This window comes from Typopeltis vanoorti, chromosome 7, assembly GCF_054136105.1.
Source record: "Typopeltis vanoorti isolate ZY-2024b chromosome 7, IOZ_Tvanoo_1.0, whole genome shotgun sequence".
NCBI lineage: Eukaryota > Metazoa > Arthropoda > Arachnida > Uropygi > Thelyphonidae > Typopeltis > Typopeltis vanoorti.
This window is the reverse complement of record NC_143555.1, coordinates 48,310,599-48,331,021: the sequence shown is the minus strand read 5'-3', so window position 1 is coordinate 48,331,021 and position 20,423 is coordinate 48,310,599. Positions and strand designations below refer to the sequence as shown.

The window sequence follows — 20,423 nt, the reverse complement described above, 5'->3', positions numbered from 1 at the left end:
CCTAAAATTAGTTTCTTCATTACTCTCCCCCCCCCCCCCGATCCTCATCCATTCTAAGACGTGGTAGGTTATTTGATTCTTCATCAAGTTTGAAGTGAGTTGAGAGAAAGTTTGGTTATTAGTAAGATTCGTGGCTCCATTGGAGGCAGATATCAGTCCACGTTCTGTATGCTTACGGGACTGCAGTTCTTCTGTGAAGTATCATGGCATGCAGTGCTCGCGTATGTGTGTGTGTGTTTGTTTTGCGAATAATTAATTGCTGCCAATAGCATGTACAGACACTCTGCCCAGATGATATTCAAATAAGATTCTCGCTTCCGAAATGCTGTCAATTCCTTCTGTATATACATTTGTTGGATTGGATAATGCAATTATATTCGAAGCAACTACATTGAACTCAGTGTATTGTGTCTAGTAATTGTGTATGTTCTTCTAACTCTCTTGCCTGTTTTGCTGGAAAAAAAGCCTGATTTTCTTGGATAAGAAAAATTCTATACACCCGTGTGTCCTTTTATTAATGAAAGTCGTCTATTCCGTGTTTTGGTACTAGATATCTAATTAGCATCTCGCTAGACGAGAGATAGGAAGAAAAAATAAGAGTAAAAAAATTAGTGATAGGATAACCCTAGGCAAAAGCTTATAGCGAAAAAAATAGCACGTTTATGAAATCTGAAACATAAGACACAAGAAGGAGAACTGCATTTCTAATGTTCATCATAATTCCCTTTCGCTATTCGACAAAGTATTCTTATACTGTACCATTCTTTTAGAGAAAACGTTGATGTTAGGTTAAATTAATTTTCATAGATCTCAAACATGGAGAACAATTTAAGCCACGGATTAAATATTCGAATTGGGTGATCACATTTTGATGTCTTATAGTTATCATTTTGAAAATTTCGATGTCTCATGCTAATATTGGCAGCAAATTGCAATTTCTAAAATTGTCTTTCGGTGTTAAATTATATTTAACATTGTGATATTCTTGTAGATAGTGGCCTTCTTAGGTTATAGCGAATTAGTACAGATTTTCGGTATACATATGGAAAATAATTTTTATTAATTTATTTTAAAATAGATTTTTAGAGCACAAATCTCTGCTAATAAGCAAACGCGTAAGAGAGTATTAAAACTGCAGGATTGTGTAGTTTTAGACAGCAAAATGTATATTTTGTTCTCTGCTCACCGACAGCTGAAAGTCAAGTAATTGGTTCTTACTTTTTTTTTTTTTTTTTAATGCCAGGAATCTAACTTGTGCAGAATCTACTTTTGATAACACTCATGTTGTATACAAGACTGGAACATATAGATTTTTCGCTGAAATGAGGGTGACTTTTATTCTTCAGCCTGAGAGCAAAGCCCTCTCACTTATCTAAATGGGAATCTGTTCACAAAATGACCCTTAGATTGCGAGTAACTTTTTTTGTATTCACGCGTGCGCGCGCACGCACACACACACACACACACACACGTTTTATACTCCCTAAAATGTATGATATATCGTTCAGCTGGTCTGCGCGGTTAGCCCAGTGGCTATGCGCTTCGAAACATATACCTGAGTTGCGAAGGAGTGTCTTGGGTTCGATTCCCGTCGCTGACGCGAGGAGCTTAGGATCTTTCTCAGACATAGCCAAGTTAGCCGGTTTTGGGCCTGGACTACAGTTTTTTTTCCTCCCGCAAGCAGGCAAACTGGCCCCATGAACAAACACATATACAGACATAAGACACACAGTGAGGTATAGGGCTAGCCATCTTATCCTCGGGAAGGGCTTAGGACAGCTCCGTAACAGGCCAATAGGACTAATACGAAAAAGGAAGAAGAAGAAGATAAATTTTTAGGTATGCTTCGCAAAATGTCTGATAACGTATTGCATCCGTCATTTCTGTTCGTCCATACATACACAAGTTATTCGTGGATTCTGTCTGGCTTGAAGGATTTTTATTGAAATTCAATTATTTGCACCCTTTAATTGTCGACTCATCTTACTTTTTGTTTAAATCTGAGAATTTTCAAAATCTTCACACACAAAGGGGGTGTGTGAAGATTTTGAAATGATATATTGCGATAACTCTGACTGGACGGAAGGCATTGCAGGATTTAGTCATTCTGGAGTGGATAGAAATATTTTGATGAAATTCGTAGGATCTTTAAGAAAATTTGTCTTTATTTCAATGTCAGTTTCAACTGGACCATTTGTATTATCAAGTCAGACAGTACAAAATCACATGTCTAAAGTACATAAGCCAAAATTGGTTGGTGTTTCATAAAAGCTCTCAACTTTTAACAGATTTGTCAAAATTTTATATAAATATAAAATTATATAATACTATATAATATAATATAATAAAATTTGTATATAAAAGTATTAAAGAGTTCAAAAAACGAATTTAAGTAATGTATGTCAAGAATTATAAGAACTGGGTGATATGATGTGCATTTTGTCAATACGGTGCTATAATATACATATACACGAGTGTGTGTGTGTGTGTGTGTGTGTGTGTGTGTGTGTGTGTGTGTGTGTGTGTGTGTGTGTGTGTGTGTGTGTGTGTGTGTGTGTGTGTGTGTGACAGTGGCGGCTCGTGGCTTGAAATTGTGGAGGTGTTGCAACTTTTGAAATATACATACACATTGTAAATACAGTGCATATGTGTTTGGATAAAATATCAAAATTATGGTAAAATTAAAAAAAAATTAAACATGAAAAAATATTGTTTATTATCGATAAAATTATACAGTTTGGTATAATTCAAAATTACTTAAAAATAAAATCCATTATCATAATCTCAATAATGTTCTAAAATAAAAACTATAACAAATGTTATGTCTTTAATTGTAATGTCCAAATATTTAAAGAGACGAACACTCTACTACTGGCGCAAATTGCATGTAAACAACAGTGAAACTGCGCGACGGACAGTGCCGCATTACGCTAATAGCTCATATCTCACTATTGACGTGCATATGATTGCGCGCGTAACAATATGGCACTCTGGTAAACAGTGCTGCTAGCGTTCTTCGCCCTCCTAAGTGCTAAGAGATGGATTTTTATTATTTTTTATAGAAAATAAGAGAATTGTATAGAATTGTTGATGATAAAATTAAATATTACAAGCAACTATAAATAAATTAATAAATATATTTATGTATCGAGAAAAAGTGGGGGTGATGCAGTTCCGCAGTGCCTATGCACCAGCCGCCCCTGGTGTATGATGCTAGTATGTTGTTATATATTATATGACTTCCACTCGTGGAATGTAAATAAATACATATAGTGATTTAGTACCATGGGTGGGCTAGTGAATTTTGTATTTCATTAATTTTATATATTTTTTATATTTTTACATAATCCGAAGAGGGGGGAGATGGTCTTATACTGCGCAATGAAATTCATATGTCACATAAAGACAATCGCAAACATGCATGTAAATGCCGGATTCGAATCTATTGCAGGCTGGTTGTAGAACGGATATGTTAATCACTCGGCCAACCAAGCGGTCAATATGGTTGCGAAACATGGACATTAAATTTAAAGAAAGCTGACACACTAAGAACAACCCAATTTAGAATGGAAAGATGTATGCTGGTAGCATAAGACTTGATCAGGAAAGAAATAGCTGGATAAGAAATCAAAATAAAGTCTCTGACATTATAGAAAAAGTGTACCAGTTGAAGTGACAAAGGAGTGGGCAGTCGTTTTTCTTGATATATCTAAAGCGTTTGATTGTTTGAGCGTCTGATGACACGGCATTAATAAATACTGAAACGACCCCTCAGGATTTAGAAAAGAGGATTAACCTTGATATGTTGAAACTAATTAAGTGGTTTAGCAATAATAATGACCTTAAAATGAATACCGATAAAACTAAATACATACAGGATGGCAATAAATTAACTTTCCCTCTTTGGAAGTATCTGTAGCTAAAAATACACGGAATTAGACCACATTTTATATTGAGACTTTCGAAGGCATGGAGAGATGAATTCCGCGAAAAAAAAAAAAAGATTTAGTACCAAAAGTCGCCGATAGGGGAAATTTTGGCGCTGCGGGGCCGAAAGCAGTCAAATATTTGCAGTAAACGCAGGTAAAAAGGATTATGCAAACTGTATTGTACTGTGCGTACGTGACAGCAGCGCCATCAATTCAACTTAAAAAGGGATTGGGAACGTTCAGGCTCGTCAGTTATTCGAATGACTGACGAATTGGGCTCAATATGCGTCCTACCTTGCCTCAGCATGCTTTACTTGTTAAGTTGTTTTACCTTAAACAGTATGCAATGCCGTAGCGGCTCTTCAGAATTTAGAAGGCTTCATAACCTGCGTACAGGTCCTATGTCAGCTGTAGCACTGAGAGCTATGATTAAGAAGTTTGAAGAAACTGGATCACTAGGAGTTAGACCTGGCAGAGGTCTAACGGAAAGCAGTACAAGAAGAGACAGGTAACAAAGTGAAAGAGAATATAAAACGGACTGTTATGAACACCCAATCCGACTCCTTACGCTCAGCTGTAGAGCATGTCACACACCGGATGCAATTTGTTGTACACAAGAAAGGTCAGCACATTGAAAATCGTGTATGTGGTCCAGGGGACCCTGATTCTGATGAAGAAAACATTATTTCCTGTGAGTTCAATTACTACATTAATTTCTGTGTCTCTCGCAAGTTGTTTTTTTAGTTTAATTATTATTATTCTTATTATCTTTGTAACGCGCCACACATCCAGCTGGAATGAGTGACGCGGCTGTCGCTTACACAGTCAATATAAAATTTGGTCTCATTCTGTTTATTGGTTTTAGCTACAGATGCCTCCAAAGAGGGAAAGTTATTTTATGGCCAGCCTGTATATTTCACCTTAACAGATAAGCTAGATCAATATAACTATAAAATGGCATGAAACAAATTGTAATGGTACGCAAAACCGTAACTGTAGTTTAATAAAAAAAATCTGTATAAGTATTTGGGCCTCCATATCGACAGCAACCAAAAATTGAACTCCCATATTACATTTTTAACAAACAAGTTGATGTTCGTAATTAATACTCTATATTATGTTAAAAATTTGTCAATTCAGAATTTTTAAGATGCTTATACTATTCATGGATAAATTCTTCCTTGCAATATAGTATCATCTGTTGGGTGAGGATTACTACAACAATCTGCTTCCTTTGACTCGAATGCAAAATAGAATAATCAGAAGTTCCATTACTAATTTTTAATTCAGCTAATAACCTGTTTGCCATTACAGAAACTTGATCTGTATAATCGTATACTATATGTAAGAAATAACATTTGTAACTTTTTCTGTAACTTTTTCTGTACTTTTTTGTACCTTTTTAAGTAGTTTACGTTGTTTCCAGAACTTTCTGGTAATTCTCGAGGCAAACAAAAAACTTTTTCATGAATCTTTTAAATACTTAGCAACATGCAGCTATAATAAACTGCCTAATGAAATAAAATCTGTAACATCAGCTTACACTTTTAGAAAACGACTGAAAGACTACCTCATGGAACTCAGTAATGTTGACTTTTATTTTAAACTCATATTATAAAAAATTACTCTAAATGTTATATATAATATTTTAATTATTTTCTGTATGCATTCGTATGCCCTCGTAGATACATTCATTTAATTTTTTAGTGACTGTAATGCCGACATTCTATTTTTATAGTAACCAGTATGGGTACTGGGCCCTTGGTTAGACACATTATACAGTTTCCACTAATCTATTGCCATTCTCTGTTCTTTAATCCTGAGCCTCTCTTTACTATCAGTCTCTATATTACCACTTGGAAAATAATTTTATGATATCTTATAACATATATAACATACTTTTTACTATCTATTAAAATCACTTGTATTGTTCTAAATACTTGCTGCATCTAAAAACATCAAAACTCCACCCACACAACCCACCAACATTAATGCTTGCCAAAAAAAAAAAAAAAAATCCACATCTACTTCATCAACATCCGTGAGTAGTATGTGGGTCAATTCTGACAAGATCAAGATCAAGATAAGATAAAGAATCGTGACGTGATTGGTTGTTTATTTGATGACGTCAAAACAAAACACGTTTTTTTTCCTCCAAAGTTATCAGTATCAGTTGGAGGTGACATCACTAAAAGATATCTGGAAATGATGAGCTTGCTCATCTCCACTAGCCTGAGCAGACACCTTCTGGAGGAGAGGGGGGGAATAGGAGGATGATGGGGTTAGGGGTGGGGTGGGGAAGTATTGCAGGAAAGACCCCTGTCACCCTCTTGACGACTTTTTCACTTCCACCACCTAATGCTATTTTTTTCCCCATCCCAACAATTTCGGACATATGAGTGAGAGAAATAGTCACATAGTCTAACATCAAAAACACTTTTTGGGGATAAAATACTTAACACAATAAGGACAAATAATATAGAATACCCTTCGAGCTACAGAGATAAGATTTGCCCTGTGATGTCTCAAAGTAAGATAATCTCACATCAACATCATATCCAACAGCATGTAGAAACATGTCCGTAAATCATCTGCGCCAAAGTTTCATTTTGGAAGGAACGGTCAGAGTTAAGAGTCAAGTAAACAGTACTATATGGAAAAACAAGAGCAATTCGTTCATCCCGTGCAGCTATCATATTGTGTTGTGGTGTTTTGTATCTAGGAAAGTAAAGTAAAATAATTGGTGAGCCACAAAAGTCATTGAAATTTTCTTTCTTCAGGAAAATAGCACGAGACAAAACTCTTCACATAGCTCTAAAAGGATGGAAACCGATTATTATTTTAGAAGACACGTACGTTGTGATGTATGTATCCAGGACCACTTGGGAAAAGTTATGCAGGAAGTGGTCTGATATCCTCGGCTACTTGCAAAGAAGAGTTGACTACAAAATGGGCCTCGGTGAGTATTATATTCTGAAATGCCAAGATGGGGAACTAATACTTGATGATACAGGAGCTGATGGAAGTAAAGTTTTTTCTATTAGTTATGAAGAAGCTGAGAGATTTTCACCAAAAATGTATGACATTGATAATCATTTACTATTTTTGGAAACTGAATTACCAGCTATTCATATCATGGGTGAAAATTATCGCTAATCATTTAAATTCATCAATGGTAAAATTAGACTTTCAAGATTTTATCCAATTCGATAAAGATTCTTTATTTTGGGACATTTACGAAACATTTTACGAAAACTGTTTATGTATATTTTCTGACAAAAGAATACACAGAATGTTTAGGGAGGCATGGTATCATTTCCAGACTGACACAATATCAAATGTATGGAAGTGTGCTTACCATGCTATCTGATTTAAAAACTCTTTTGCATGACCAGCTATTTTGATGTAATGTACCAAGAAATAGTGAGTAACAAAAATTTTATTCATTGTACTCTTTGGAAAATATTAAGAGTCTAAACTAAATATTGTGAAATATTTTTAGGTAATTACATATTTCGAATTTTTCTCAGTGAATATACTTGTAAATAGTAATTCAGCAAAATAAAATATGCATTTGTAAACTTAAATGAACAAAGATGTGTGCTTTTGTTGTTGTGTTTTTCCACAGTGAATTTTTTACTCAGTTATTCTGATTAGAACTTGATATTCAAATCCACAACTTTATACCTTTATTCAATTCTGTTTAATTATTTTTAAAAAAATCACAAGTGTGAAATTAAATGCCAGGAACGGGAAAAATTGTTGAAAACTGATATCCATTATTGATTATTTTAGAAATTGTCTAATGCTACCTATTGACATTGAGTTATCTGAAAACAATTCGTTCACATAATCGAAAATCCGAATCCGAACTGTTAGAATTTCATTGTTTTACAGCGAGACAGAAGATAATTAACCCCAAAACGTGACTTAAACTTTTAAAGTTTGGTATAGAAAAAACGTTTGTACTCTCTAGATACATATACAAATTTTACCTTTCCCCATACAAAGTAAGATAAAAACACACCAACAGTATATCCAACAGCATGTGAAAACATGTCGTTGAGTCATTTGCGCAAAAGGTTCATTTTTGAAGGAACGGTCAGGGTAGGGCATAGTAAATGTAAACAGTACTATAAGAAAAAACCATAGAGTCGAGTGACTTTGGACATAAGGTAATCGTTCATCCACTGCAGCTGCTGTTTTGTGTTTGGTAATGTAAAAATAATGAGTGAGCCACAAAATTCTTTGAAAGTTTCTTCGTGAAAAGTTCTAATTGTTTAGAATTTTGTAACAGAAAGTTAACATAAAATATAAGATCAGAGCTAATAAACAGTGAAATAATAATAATAATAAATAACTATTTATTTGTGGTGCCATATGAAGTAATCTAAGAAGACAAAGAAGAATGAAGGAAAACGATTATGAAAAATCGACAGTGGGTAAAAAATACGAATTTTCAGTTATCATTGGAATAATTGATTGTGAATTTCTTTTGAATAAGACTTCAAATTTATTTCCTAAAGAAATTTGTATTTCTGATGGAATTATTGTAAGATATGCATTGACAAAATCACCTTGTAATTGGAAAGAATTTCCTGAAAGAGTTAAAAAACAGAATTCTTGGTTAATAAAATATAACCATCAGCTGAAGTGGGAAATTGGTTCACTATCTCTGGACAAACTAAGAAATTGGATGATAGAATCAACATGCAAATATCAAATATTACTCGCCAAAGGAAGAGAAAAATCAAAAACATTAACTAGTTTAGTAGGGAGGCCTGTTCTTGATTTAAATGAAATTGGATGCCCAAAACGTGAAAACATAACATGTACTTTTAAATGCTTTTGGAAACATAACGAAAGATTCTGTGCTTTTAATAATTCTCAGAAGTATATGTATTGGTTTCAAAAAAATAAATATGGAACCCTTAATTTTACTACAGTAATAAATTCCCAACAAACACCAAATGAAAATTAACTTTCAGATGAGAGTCACAATGTCAAAAACCACATGATGGCAATTCCACAAGCATGGGAAGAACCTATGAACAACACTGCAAATTTAACAATAAGAAGATTAAGGAACAAAAAAAAATAGAATGTATTTTTCAATTTATTTATTTTTTGTATATTAGATTCAGTAAATACAAATTGTAAATAATATTTCATTCAAATAAAATGTGTAAATTTAAATGAACAAATTGGGTGTTGTTGATGTGTTATACAAATTTAAGTAAGACCATAACATTTTTTTTCCTTGTGAAATTTCATGGCACAAACTAACCAGAGAATCTTTTTTTTGACTCAGTGAATTAAAAGTCTTATTTGTTCATGCAAGCCCTCAAATATTTCATGAAACTGTCAATTCTTGGGAGCAAAAGGAATAATCGGGTAGTAAATTAATAGTCAGAATTTTAGTGGAGAAGATTTAACCTGAAAAGTCACAATACTATTAGAATTTGGTTATTTTACATAACCATTAGATATTTTAAACCAACACGTTACTCTTAAAAAGATTGCAGTCGTAGTGTGCAGATAAAATCAAGTGAATAAACATGCATATATCAAATAATACTCGTCATCAGAAGAGAAAATAAAAAACTTAAAACATTAATGAACATAATAGCCAGACCCCTTCTTCATTGAAATGATACCAAATGATGAAAACAATATTTGCATGAATTTCAAAACTTTGAAAAAGCTGATGAATTTCTTGTTTTCTGTGATCATAAATATTTATTTGAGGGTAACATTTTTTCTTTCTTTCTTTCTGAGCTAATTTACATTTGAAATAAGAATAAATAATTATTTATTTGTATTGGAAAGAATATCTAATATAATAATTATATTAAAAAATATATATAAATATCCCTACTGTGAAAAAAAATGTTGGGCTGAGAGGACAACAGTCAATTAGGACTAACGGAAATGAGTTTTACATAATTGAACTATATAAAAACCATAGTTTTAAACTTGTTTTGAAATGTCACATGGAGAAAAAGCACGTGAATTATACGTAAGCACCAGTGGGAAATCATACGCTATGAACATCAGCGCAAATGTGAAATCAGAAGAATAAGAAAAAAAAACTGTCTTTTTCATTTAATTTCTGTGTGTAAGATTCAGTAAATATACATTGTTAATAATATTACAGTCAAATAAAAGGTAACATAGAAATTAACAAAGTATATAACAAAGTATATATATTACAGAGCTAATATTCATTTGAAATAAATTCCAGTTTCCTAGCTACACAAAATGTAAACAAACAAGCAACACATGTACTTGAAAACAATAAGTGTATAAAATCTTTAATCAGGAATGAATAATTTTAGGATATGTGTCATAGAAATGTTACATTAGAAAAACAGTTGTACTTCCCCAAACTGATAATATCATGCAAAACATCAAAGGGAGAATATGAGTCATGAAAAAGGTGACGTTCGGATTGTCGTGTGGGAAGTATTATCAAACCCTCAAGTAAGACCAGGAGAATTCCAAACCCCCCAGTCACAAAAGTTCACAAGTAGACACAACAATTACCTTTGATGGCGGATATATTAGCCAGCAAAAGACAGGTGCTGTGAATATATGTTAGCCCCAGTAACCTGTAATGAAAAAGTCAACTGCATTTTCAGACTTATGTTTGTGTTCTGTGCTGTGAATATATGTTAAAAATCAAGAATTTGGAATATTTAGAAAACCTAGATAGTACCAATGTGTTCCCATTCTGGAGAGAAATGTAAGTTAATTTCTTTTTCTTAACTTAAACATAACAATTGATAATTGTAATTTCAATAATCACTGCTCGTATATTTTGGTAAGCGTAATTCTAATACTGAATAGTTTTTTTTTCATAAGAATAATCATGGGGTATATATTAGAGTATCAACTTGGATACATTAGCGACTTCATGTCTAATGTGTGTCTGTGTGAGGGACACCAGGATATAATTAAATTATTCACTAAAGCCTAATCACTGCCTCCATCACGACTCTACTCTAAGAATTCCCACCCTTTAACAGGAAAGAAATACCCCAAAATGTATTGGAAAATTAGTACACCCATCTATAGACAACCAAAGACAAAACATGACGGCAATGACGGATATGTGTCACTCTGGGAAAATTCCAAAATATCTTATCTCAAAAACATCGCCCACAATTCCATAAGCAAACCAAAACACCATGTGATATCACAGAGAGACATATGTTCTCCAGAAATTTCCAAACACAAAAACGTCACGATTGCTTATCTCTAAACATCACACACGATGCTATAAACGAACCAAACACACCACGTGATGTCCCTGACAGATGAGGGCCCCAGCGAAATTCCAAACATTTCCAAACTTTTTCTTATCACTATCCATCACTCATAATACCATACGCAAACCATTTACTTATCTACAACTCATAACAACTCCCATCCAGGAAACTGAATCGCTTCCCCTTTCACCCTACCCCCTATTTGATTCATAGTATCCCACCAATCACGACAAGAATGCTTATCCACTAATATATCTCCCTTTTCCATTCAAAACAATAACGTCACTTATTTACAACTAACAAACGTTAGTTGTAAATAAGTGAAGATAAGTGACTTATCTTCATCTGATAACAACAAACATTCACGTCACGATCCCTTATCTTATCTTGATCTTGATATTGTCAGAAGTGCATCACCAATCACAGCATGAATCCTTATCTCTACCATCACCCATGATTCCATACGCGAACCAAACCACAAGAACTGACGTCACTGACACATATGCCCCAGGGAATTTCCTAACATTACAAACTCATGACGTCACACATAATGACGTTATCAAATAAACAACCAATCACGTCACGATTCCTTATCTTATCTTGATCTTGTCAGAAGTGACCCACATACTACTTCCGTGGTCTAAACAGCAATATAAACGGTGTGCAACAACACCCAACAGTCATCTAAACCAGAAGTACTATTGCTATCAGAATCACAACTGGCAACCTCAGTAACACTGTCCACCTTAACTGCCCAAACTACACATCACACAGCTCTTTCTATCTCGAGAGCGGCACTTGTGCATTCATCAGAAGGACATACCATGCCAGAGACTGCACATCCTTGAATCTCTACTGTTAGATCTGCTTTGGCTCAAGATTTCTCTACCAAATCAACCTGCCCTTTTCATATACTCCCTCTATCGCTCTCCAAACTCCGTCAACCACTCTGACTTCTTCAACTCTCTCTCTCTCTCTCTCTCTCTCTCTATCTATCTGTCTATCATTCATTCTATTAAGATGTTGTATGCCAAGGCACAGTTTTGCATGAAAATAAACAACAGGCTTACCATAACTGTACCATACAGCTGAGGTATTAAACAAGGCTGTGCACTTTCCGGTCTTGTTTACACAATTGCCATCGAACCCTTTTTGTGTAAACTCAGCATGCTGCTTAGGAAATCCTGCCCTAAACTTCCCTACCAAACCATAACCCTGACAGCATATGCTGATGATGTTACAATCATAGCCCGCAAAGAAGAGGACTACCATAACATACAAATGGCATACCAACAATATCAGGCAGCCTCAGGAGCCAAACTAAACACACATAAAACCACAGGACTGTGGTGTGGCAAATGGACAAACCGCACGGATTTCCCAATGTCTGGTACCTGGTCCGCAGAGGGAAACAAATACCTGGGGATTTACCTAGGAAACACGCCCTCTTATTTTGATAAGAACTGGGAAACATTGAACAAACGTTTCAAGCAAGTACTAGGAAAGTGGGCAGCAATAAGAGCCTCTGCCTCCACAAGAGAGAGAACAATAATCGTTAACTAAATAGCCACCAGTGTCCTTTGGCATACTCTAAAGATTCTCACGCCACCAGTGCAATTAATCAAACAAATGAAGTCAACCATCTATCGATTCATATGGAATAAAACAAACTGGCTTTCATACTACCTCCATTGACAACAGGATTGCAACGTTCCGCGCTCGATTATTCCTTAATATTCTACAACAGGAAATATCACACAAATGCACCACTGAATATATTTTCACTTCTGCCACTAGAGGTCTCTCTCTGCACAACCTTAAGAATGAGAACAGCTCAAGTGCCAGTAAATTTAACAAACTTCTACAAAGATGCCCTTCGAATGGAAGAAGCTAAACCTCCAGCACACAGTGAAGACAGCATCCCTACCTGAAATCCTCATGGAACCCATCTTCCACAACCAATTTTGTCATTTGAACTATAGATAATGCAACACATACGAAAACAGCGACAGCCACAGTGGCATCAATTTATCAGTTTCGTATGTTCTCACACTGTTTTTTTTTTTTTAAGGAGAGCCTGTCCTTCATGTCTGAGACGAATAACTCAGAGTAGGTTGCAAAGGCGTAGGAAAGTGTTCCTCGCATCCATGATGAAATCAAAAGTAGAGGTCAAACAGTCTAACGCCATTATCCAAACTTCCTCTTTACAGGACAAATGGTTTTGCGATATTCCTTTGGACATTCCATGATAATCCAAAAACAATATTACAAGGGGGGGATACATCTCACATTAGACACTCTCAGAAAAGTCTGCGCAATATCTAGAAAAATTAGATAATTTCTCATCCCCTTTTGCAGGAAATAAGAATATTTCCTGTTTTTACTGTATTTTCGGCAGTTAGGAGGAGGTATAGACTATGATGAGCTGTACACTATACAACTTGGATGCACTGTCCAGTTAAACAAAGTCTTAAATCCCTCCCAAGTATGGTCTGACATTGTTCTCCCTTCATTCTGCATGACACATCACAACCTTCTTTCAAGCACTTGTGTGAGAGATTTCGAGTAAGATCATTCAGCATCGAGAAGTCTCCTTGATACTTAATGCATCACTGTTCGGTTTGATTTCGTGGAATATATGGCCCTTAGCCTGTGGAACTTTATCCTCTAATTGGGGGATGGTCTTCATTTGTCCTCCTCTCCATGGCATCTACACATTCCAAAAGCACATCATTCGTGCTTTTGGGATCTAAATGGAAGAAAGTGAACGAAAGCTGAAAACCTGCTCTACAGCATCACATTTATTTCTCTGGCTCAGGGAATAACATCCATCTTGACTCAGGGTTTCACTTTAGAGGAGAGGTCCAGAAAGAGTTTGTGGAGAGAAATAAATCATACTCGCAAAGTCTACATACTTCCCTGTACATTACGATTCCATACGAAACCATCTAGATAACACCATGTAATATTTCACAGCAATTGCAGAACATTTGATAAATAAGACGTGCTGTGATAATTGGAGTTCAACAAACCGTTAGAATCTATAGTCTATTATTGTCATAAATTTGACCTGGATTTGGATGACAAGCAAAACTTACTGATTTGACAAGCTTCATCATATTCAGAAACAACTTATAAACTTAAGTTTGTTGTGTAATATTATTTTAAAACCTATAAAATGATATGATAAATTTAAAAAATAAGTGAAAGGCATAAAATTAGAAACTGAAGTATTAACCTGAAAGTTTAGTGTACCATTATGGTCCTTGTCAAAGGTCTTGAATACATAGTGAGCGTAATGGCTTGCATCTAGAAATAAAAATAAAATTAACTTCAGGTTTAAAATCATGACATCAGCATAAAATTTAGTACTTTCGGTAACACCAGTTAGCTTATCAACCAGTTTTATCATGTTAAAAGTTTTATTGTGGAACAATGACATAACACTCAATAAGGAATATATGGCAATAACTATTGCATAATTTTAAAATGTTTAATTTAATTTCTCAGTTACCTGCTTGAGAATACTTCTGTCATTTTTTCTAAACAGAAATTTTTAGATTTTTCGCAAAATACGTAAGTATCTGTTAGATTTAGTTTGTTCATATGGCCAATGCTACTTAAATTACATCTCATTTTGTTTATTTTCGCTTCTCCAAATGATCCAATAGAAACAAAACTGAAATGGTTTGGCAGTTTTTTGTTTGGATTCCGAATAGCGAATTTCAGTAGTTTAATTAGAGTCAAGGAATAACTTGCGTTAGGACGTTAGGCAAAAAAAAGTATCTAATGGGGGTGGGAGACTTTTGCTTTTGCGAAAAACCTAAAATAGGTCAACTTTCATGAACTGCAAGTATCCCGTTTAACAATCTTGTCCGATTTAGATTTTTAAAACTATCACAGTTTCCAAGATCTTTTTAATACCGTTGAGTTCCCTTTTAAGTTTTATAGTCATCGACTAGAGAAACGTTTCTAACCCTTTCTTTTATCGGTTCCCGAGTTAGTCGATCTCTGGCATGGGCAAGCATATTTTATAACCAGAAATATTTTATTTAGTTTTTCATCTTATAAACTCAAGAAAATCAACCGTAGTACCCACACTATTTCGGACGATAATATACAGTGTTAGGATTAACGACTACGAGATGGCAACACTTAGTTACCGTCTCTTTACTGGATGCCGTTTAAAATTAGTGATAGTCTCGGCCAGCTATCTCTCCTTGGCTAACGAAGAAGTTTGACCGGAAAATAAAAAATAAACAAATCGTTTAATATCCATTATTCCCCAAAGGGACTAGTAAAGCTCCTCTAGCTGTAACTAGCTTTTAAAGACAGGTGGGCAGCTAGTCCCCCATCCTTCACTGGTCGTTAGCTAAGTATCAGTAGATACTTAGCTAACGAGAGAGAGAGAGCGAGAGAACGGTATAACAGACAACATGCCACCATCTTGTGGCATTTAACTCGAACACTCATATTATTGTCTGTATTATATTATTCTGAGTTGCAAAGTTCGTGAGAGAAACCCTACTAGCCCATGTCAGAGATCTATTAACCTAGGAAAAGTTTTTATAGCGACTAGAATGGAACTATAAATGTCTTCCTTTGAAGTCTCTCTAGAAGAAACACAATTTTGATAGGAGTACACTGACACCTAGAGAAGAAAATGATATTAAGAAATTCATCTTTTCTTTTGATATCTTAATCATCCTCTTAATGTTTTTAATTTGCATCGGCCATATTACCATCTTGCATGTTGTCAGTTTAAATGATGCCTGTGTTCTAACTTCGCGTGGTTCATGTGTTAATATTTTGATTACAGAGAACTCGAGCTCGCTACTGTGTGTTAAATCATTCTAGTCTCAATAATATATACAAACAATCCAATAATCGATTATGTGTGATAGAGCGATTCTTAACTTTTCACGTGTAGCTGAGTAGTTGTGTAATGAATACGAAATCCTGTTAGTATGTAACAGAAATATTGACATTAAATAAATATAGGTATCTGATGTGTTATTCGTACGTTTTTTGAAATGAGAACTCCTATTTATAACCTCTCTACGTATATGGTGAAACGCGCATGACTATAAATTCACATGAATAACACGGTAATTAAATTTTAATAATGTTTATATATTTTGTCTTAAGTTTCTTAAGACATCACCAGTACAGTTATTACGAACAAAACTAGGAATTACATTCAAAGGAACAGTTAGTGAGCATACTTGTTGGAATCCCTCTACGCGTACAGTAGCGTGTCTGAGGACCCCCCCAAAAATAAATAAAAATAAATAAATAAATAAAAATAAATAAATAAATAAAATTAATTCGGCTTAATTAAAACTAAATTAAAATATATGTGACAAATTTGTTTTATACACTTGAGGATAATGATTTCCAAGACTTTTGGGATAGTGAGACAGTCATTACGGTTCAGATTGGGTCTGTGACGTAAGGCTTCAGAACTTTCTTTATATAAAAGCTCATGTTTATATAAGGATCTATGTAGCAGCTTGGTGTTTTTCCATTGGATCCTATGGTTAGGGTTTTCAACTCCATGTTGTGCGAGGCCAGATTTGTGCGGTTTGATAAGACGAATGTGGCCTTGATGTTCAGAGATGCGTTTACTTATAGAATCTCTTTGTTTATCCGTAGTAAGACATCTTACAAGGGCATGGAACTTCGTATACGCCAGGTAGCATCATAAGTGAGAGTTTGTCTTTTGGAGAAGGTAGCAAATTGTGGATCTGGTTGATTGGTAGGTAGCCAGTTTGTATTTCTTCAAATTTTTGACAGACGTTCAGAGATGCCTTTCATATGTGGTATAGGAGTTCTATGGGCTTCTTATCTGGGTTCTTTTTGGGGGGGGGGAATCGTCAAACACGCTACTGTACGTATAGAGGGATTCCAATATAAATATACGTACTAACTGTTCCTTTGAATGTAATTCCTAGTATTGTTTGTAATAACTGTACTGATGATGTCTTAAGACGAAATATGTACATATTATTAAATTTTAATTACTCTGGTATACATGTGAATTTATAGTTATCTCTACGTATAAATGTTGGATCGTCTGAACTCATAACGTTATCTCATTCTACTTCTACTGATTATGTTCTTAATTACTATTTTCGACTATAAAAATATAGTCTTTGTTAGCATTGTTACTTATTAATGTTCTATGAGCTCAAACAATTTTTTTTATCGTTCTTTCTACCACAACTCTCTTTTTACAGTGCGATTAAGTGACAGAATTTCGTTTCTTATCGCTTTTTCTCGTTACTTTGTCGATACGAACTGCATGACGCTTGTTTTCAGCTCTGATCTAGTTCGTGTCACTGACAGTATGGCTCACTTTACTACACTGTTTATTGTCTATGTGAAATTCAGTTAAGCGTTTAATGGTTAACAGGAGTGATATTGCGATTAAATTTAATAGTGATGAGCAATTTAAGAGATGTTATCAGATATTATCTTGCAATTATAAACATCTGTATATTCTTAAATTACCCTCGAAGTATTCTTAATAGACTTAAAATACCACCTACATTCAGAACTGCTTTCCCAGACCTCGGTTAGCAGTCTTAATTAGTGCAGAGGTGATTAGTTCCAGCCGCACTTTCATTATCTCAGATTCTGAGTTCATCATAAAAATTAACATTATTTCTATATTAAATGACATAATACAGGTTGATGGCGAACGTTTTTCAAGCAGAAGTGTTAACCTTTCTCTTTCTCAGATACCTAACATACTAATGTTCTCTTTATTTGGTTTTTGTGATTACCATTAATTTGGAAAATAAGACTCATTATAGAGATAAAGAATTACTTACCACCTTGGGGAAAGAACTGCGAATAGATATCTTTAAAAGCATTTTCGTTGACAATGCCAGTTGGACAAGCCTGAAAAGAAAACAACAAACACGTTGAATATTTCTTTTAAGATGTTTATCTCTGTATTAATTCCTAAATATTTTCTGATTTACCGATACTAGTATCCACTAATAAGTATTTTATTCGTTATCCATTATTGAGTTACGATCTATGTAATATAAATGTATTGTGCTGATACTAATATTTGAATCAATATACAACTAATGAGCCTCATTCTATTTGCGATTATTTGTGTAGTCTGAAAAAAGAACCATGGACCCACTTGATTAGGAATCCGGTATCTAATGACATATCCCCAGAAATCTTTCCATTTTAAATAACCTTAGAAGACCTTCATAACCTCTTCTCCTGGATTCTGCTCCTCCATAAACAACTATCTGATGTCTATCCATCAGTCATTCACCTAATCACGTCACCAGTTTCATATCCAAACCCATTTGTCAATTTATGCAACAGAGAGTTGCATGTGATATCTTGTCAAATGCTTTTGCGAAATCTACTATTACCATCCCGTTTATTCAGCTCAGCCGTTACTTTATTATAAAAAGTGAGCAGATTACCGAAGCATGATCCACCTTTAATAAAATTATTTTGCCTCCAGACAACATTATATTACGGTCCACCCATTTCTAAATTCTGTCCTTTACGAGTACTAACTTCTCTAGTACCTTGACTACCATTCCTAAAATGCTGATTGACCAGTAATTGGCATTCCTGCCTTAGAGCCTCCCTTATACAACAGAACTAAAACAAAATATGTCTAATTACCATAATATTTTTTCTGGTTTATTTAATCCGAAAGCTATCGGTAGTGCTAATCTTTTATGTTTTCGACTTTTCGTGGGCATGCTATTAAAATCATCATCATCATCATCATCATGCCTATCAAGGATTTAGGTCTAGAGTGACCTGTTCCGGCCTTAGAAGTCATCGTTGAATCTTTTAAGAGGACGTCCTGTTTTCTTTTTTCTAATTGCTTGTACTTTAAAGGTTGTTTTGGTAATTTTTCTGTTTTTATTCTTTGAACGTGTTCCATCCATTTATGTTTATATTTTTTAATTTTTTCTATTACTGATTCTTGGTTTAATTCTTTCATAATTTCTTCGTTTCTTTTGTGATCAAATAGAGTGTACTTTGCAGTTTTTCTCATAAACTTCATTTCAGCTGTTATTATGCTATTAAAATAATAATAATAATAATAATAATAATAATAATAATAATAATAATAATAATAATAATAATAATAATAATAAAGAATACAGCACAAAATGTGTAGCAAAATATTCCCGCTTAGGAGTTTATTATAATTTTTATAAACAATATAGTTAAAATTAACCGTTACTAATGGTACATGATTAGCTATTAGCTTGCCTGTTTGAATCCTTGGTACATCAGCTTCAGTTCTGTTCTAGAGAATTTAGTTGTACGGCAGAGAGCGCTTATCCTTTCTGGTTTATACCTCACGGTGATCATGTCCAGTTCTTCCAAGTCATGATCTGAAAATAACATTAATTATTGAAATATTTTTAATAACATTAACTATTATTCAATGAAAATTAAATATAACACTCAACTATAACATAGCTACTAATGTAGGACTATTAGCAGTTGTGTCAAGAAGTTGATCATTGTATCTGCATTAAAAAAATCGTTTCCATAATTCAGACAGTTTGAAGACTTTACTAAAGTTCCACTACATCTATTATTCCTATGCTTTTAGACCAAACTTTCTCAAAGTGTGGTTCGGGGTTCACGTGATCCGCCTGGTTTTCCTAGTCGCCCGCGAGAAAATTTTATTCCTAAATAAATATTTTTTTTTTTATCTTAGTTTGTAAATTTTCAAATACAGTTTAGAATAAGATATATTAAAAATTCTATTAATTAAAAATGTTCTTTTACACAATTAATTTAATTTAAATATATAACATGGGTAATATTTCTACAAATGCTGTATATCTCCATCTTGCAATCGTAACCTGTTTTGACGAATCCTGGTTCCTGTTGTTTCACTAACATTGGGATCAGAACATGCGATAGTTGCTTTAATCAATGAAGCTGTTATGTTAGGTAGCAACACTACCAACCAGGTATATCCTTAATTCTTATAATTTATTCGTATTGTAATAGATAGTTCCATCAGGATAATGCTTCAGGCGTAGATCGATCGGTTGTAAACCTATCGATCTACGCCTGAAGGCTTAGATCGATAGGTTTACAACCGTTAACGGACGAGATTTTAAACCTATAATACATTTTTTTTAACTTCTGTAACACGTTACGCATTTAATGAGATTCTATTCTAATCATGCGCCCTAACTGTATGTTA

At 34.2% G+C, this 20,423-nt stretch overlaps 1 protein-coding gene across 2 annotated transcripts in view; it reads right to left on the bottom strand.

Moving 5' to 3' along the window:
- The window catches only part of LOC150104655 (Kv channel-interacting protein 4-like), a 152,549-nt gene that overhangs the window by 20,873 nt on the left and 111,253 nt on the right, over window positions 1–20,423 (bottom strand). For both annotated transcript variants that reach the window (XM_090395847.1, XM_090395848.1), the window contains exons 2-4: window positions 19,469–19,593; window positions 18,037–18,106; window positions 14,439–14,509 (exon numbers count right to left, since the gene is read on the bottom strand). In XM_090395847.1, the coding sequence (XP_090251973.1) occupies window positions 14,439–14,509; window positions 18,037–18,106; window positions 19,469–19,593 (266 nt within the window). The remainder of the gene's footprint in view (window positions 1–14,438; window positions 14,510–18,036; window positions 18,107–19,468; window positions 19,594–20,423) is intronic.